This window comes from Micropterus dolomieu, linkage group LG22, assembly GCF_021292245.1.
Source record: "Micropterus dolomieu isolate WLL.071019.BEF.003 ecotype Adirondacks linkage group LG22, ASM2129224v1, whole genome shotgun sequence".
Taxonomy (NCBI): Eukaryota; Metazoa; Chordata; class Actinopteri; order Centrarchiformes; family Centrarchidae; genus Micropterus; species Micropterus dolomieu.
The window spans coordinates 3,994,658-3,998,331 of record NC_060171.1 but is presented as its reverse complement, the minus strand read 5'-3'; the positions used below and the strand labels follow the sequence as shown (position 1 = coordinate 3,998,331).

Below are 3,674 nucleotides of genomic sequence, written 5' to 3'. Positions count from 1 at the left end.
TTTGTGGTTTTGAGTAACATCTTAACAAGTATGGCTTGTTATATGGATTATTATTATGACATTTAGTACACACATTCATGTCTCCCCAGGATGCATTTTGATAACTTAAATGATCCTTTTGCTTCCCTGTAGCACCATCATCAGGTCAAAATTTCAGGTTGTACAATACTTAGGTTTATGACCAAATACCTTCGTTGGGAATGCACAACATTAAAGCTGCAGTAGGCAACGATTGAACCTACAATGGAAAACCTTCGGCGTCTCTCTCTGCTGTTCGTATCACTCCGCTTAGCTCCTCCCACCAAACCCCCAGGTTTGTATGGCAGCAGAAGGAGGTGGTTTTCCTGTGAAACTTCATCCCTTAAAGGCCTTGCTCTGAAAGGCGAGAATCATTTTCTCAAAGACACCCTTTCAGCGCTTTGAGCCCCAGTCCCCCAACATTATTTGCACCATCATGCATTTTATTTCAGTAAAAAAAAAAAAGGCAATGTCGCACAGGCTTGATGAGCTGCTGTAATGTGCATAAACTCCCTCGTACGAAGTTATAATTGTGTTATATTGTGTGTAGAGGTGTGTGGAGAATTTGTAGGTGTTTTCTGCTTACTTTCACCCTAAAACACAAATCCAAACAGCTTTAACGAATCCTTTCAGTGATGTCAGGAACTGCAAACAAAAACATGAAGAAGGTCGATGCAGTCGATAACCAACAGTGTAAAAGACCAGATATTGTGAACTTATTGTTAAATAAGTCCTTCCAGGTGAAGGGAGGGTTTGTAGGAAAGAGCTGCAGTCTGCCAACAGATGGTTAAAATGTGAGTCAGTTGTGATCAGTGCAGAACAGAGACCATCTATAGTTGTGACTCCTGTTTGATTTTTAGTTTGCTTATCAGCGTTTTTTTTTCTTCAGCTGCACGTCTGGAATAACTACTGCGTGTGACTAAAGGAAACTTGCAATGTCTGTAAATGAGACACTGACGGCTGATTTTTAACTCATTCTCTGGTTCCCATTTTTGAACAGGCTCAAATTAAACAGCTTATCTTTACTCTCTTATCGGCTCTGAAGGTTCCCCTCGTCTCTTTGGCTTCAGGCCAGTTTCCATCAGAGCTGTTTTATCTCCGATTGTCATTTTAGACGCCTCCGCTCATCACAGATTTCTGAAATGAGGCGCCGTTTTCTGCCCAGTAAGCAAACTTTGTTAAATTTTCACTCTGCTTTTATCTCCTCTTTGAGTCTCGCTGACATCAAGTTTAACAGAAGACTTGCTGGCTGATCTTGTGCACAGTGTGAAGCTCTGAGCGCACAGGCTCAGCTCCCTGTGGCCAAGGTTGAACTGCAGTGAAAACAGTGAATATGAGACTCAGGGCCATTTCATTTTCACCATATCAATTGAAAAAGTTTCTTCCCTTGTTTTAAGCTTAGAAAAACAAAAGGCACTGATGTACATTTAGCATTGTCTGTGCTTAAGCACTCTCTGATCACTCAACACTGTCAAATCGTGCACATAGTTGGGGCAGCTTTAGCTCAGGTGTTAGTGTGTCAGACTCAACTGGTGGGCTACTTATTTTTTCCCTGGCTTCTCCTGTCCACATGTCAAAGTGTGCTTAAGCAAAGCAAATTGAGACTTTGATTGACAGCTGTCAATTGCATATGTGAAAAAAGTTGTATATAGCCTTTTGTGGCTCCAGAGGGAGCAGTGTGAAATCTGGTAAATTATATGACTTTGCATGTTGTGGTGTTGCTTGTGCATCTCATCTCATCATGTCTTGTCATGTTTAACCTGCACCGAAACTGTTTTGCAGCTTAACACAACTAGATGCTTGCAAAAGGAATCTTAGGTGTCAAATGTTTTGCTAACTTGCTAGCTTCCTGCACATCACAAAAGTTCACTTCTTTTGCTATGTGCTGAATGCCAGTGTGAAATTAACCATAGTGACCATAGAAAGGCCATGCTACATAATTTAAGCAATCATATAGAAAAGTTTAATGTGTCTTTCTTTTAACTTATAAAAGTTGACTTGATTTAACTTCATTTTTTACATTCCTTTTTATATTTTAAGTAGGTTTCTTGTGACCCAATTTGCATATCAGGCAACCCCAGACGGGGTCCCAGCCCCAAGGTCGGATGTCCTATTATCTTTACATCTAAAAAAGCACAATAAAGAAGGTGAAATTAAATATTGCGAATGTGTGAGACAGAAGTTTGGGGTTTTCCTATTCACTTTAATACAGTTAGAATTTTCTTGGAGCAGCATCTAGTGGACACCATAGGAACTGCATCTGATTAACCTAAACGCTAGGCCACTAACCAGAAGTAAATACACACGATTGAACTTTTCTCTTCTGTAATTGGTTGAAAAGCACTTTCTGTCCTAATCCTGATCCTCAGACCCTCACTCCTGATTGGCTAATTACTGTCATCTGTTTCCACATCAGCAGCTGGTTGGTTTATCGATACACAATTGAGCTTTCTTAAAGTCGACTTCTTCACAGTAGACCTCTTCTGTTGTGTCTCTCCTTCACCTTTTGATTTGTTTATTAATTCTACAGCTCTCAGATTGGCTGACCAATGAAACTCTGCCTTTTTTCTTTTTTTTTCTCAGCTAGACAACGTGGATGAGCAGGCGGCTCAGATCCGCAGAGAGCTGGACGGAAGGTTACAGCTGGCTGAGAGGATTTCAAGGGTGAGAAACACTTATTATCCATAGTAAAGCCCAAACTCATCATGTCATAATCATATATATCAAGATAATGTTTAAAGCTGCACTATTCAATAATTTTACTGAGTAATGTGAAAGGGGGATTTTCACCAACTATGCAGCTCTACAGAGAATTTGGCTCAGTTAGTTCAGTCTCAACATTTTTAGCAGCAGCAGCCAGCTCTGAATAAACCCACTGTACACTACCTGCCCAGCATCAAACCACAGACAGAAGCAGACCAACTGGTAAAGAAAGTGGAGCTTCTTGTACCTAAAGAGCCAGATATTTTTCTCAGGAGTTGGTGGAGAAGTGGAAGTAGTATTTCAGAATCAATTCAATCAATTAATGCAGATTTAAAGTGGTATTCGGTATTACTTTATAAGTGACTAAAACCATGCATTGATTATCCAAATTAGAATCAAGTAATTTTCTCTAGAATAACGCATCTCTTTTGTCCCCCACCAAAAATCCTAATTGTGATTTTTCTCTCCCAACAGTCTAACAACACTGTCATCTCCCCAAATTAAAAATTGTTATGTATTTCATTAAGAAAAGCACAATGTTTCTTTGCCAACTCGCTCATCATAAGGCACATGGGAATCAAAAAAGCACAAACTGACAAATATATCCATCTTCGAACAACTAAAAGTCTGTTATTGTGTTTGTATAACAGCATGCATGTTTTTAAGTGAACATGCAAGTCATTTTTACAGGCAGGGTTTTAAAAATTCTGTCAATCTATTATGACCTGTCATTTTAATTGTAATGTTTTGATTATAATGAGACATATCATTTAAATAGCATTTCATTTTCAAAAACAACTAGAACATCATAACAATTACCATAAAACTTTAATTAAAAGCTGGGTCCTAATGAGATGCAGATCCCTTTTTATTGGCCAGGTGTGGATACAGATTTTGACAAATAAATGCAGTCCTCATTTAGATGCCTGGTCTGTTTTTTATAGAAGTTGTCT

At 38.9% G+C, this 3,674-nt stretch overlaps 1 protein-coding gene across 2 annotated transcripts in view; it reads left to right on the top strand.

The window, feature by feature from the left end:
* The window catches only part of cadps2 (Ca++-dependent secretion activator 2), a 309,850-nt gene that overhangs the window by 121,416 nt on the left and 184,760 nt on the right, over positions 1-3,674 (top strand). For both annotated transcript variants that reach the window (XM_046036641.1, XM_046036640.1), the window contains exon 4: positions 2,602-2,682. In XM_046036641.1, the coding sequence (XP_045892597.1) occupies positions 2,602-2,682 (81 nt within the window). The remainder of the gene's footprint in view (positions 1-2,601; positions 2,683-3,674) is intronic.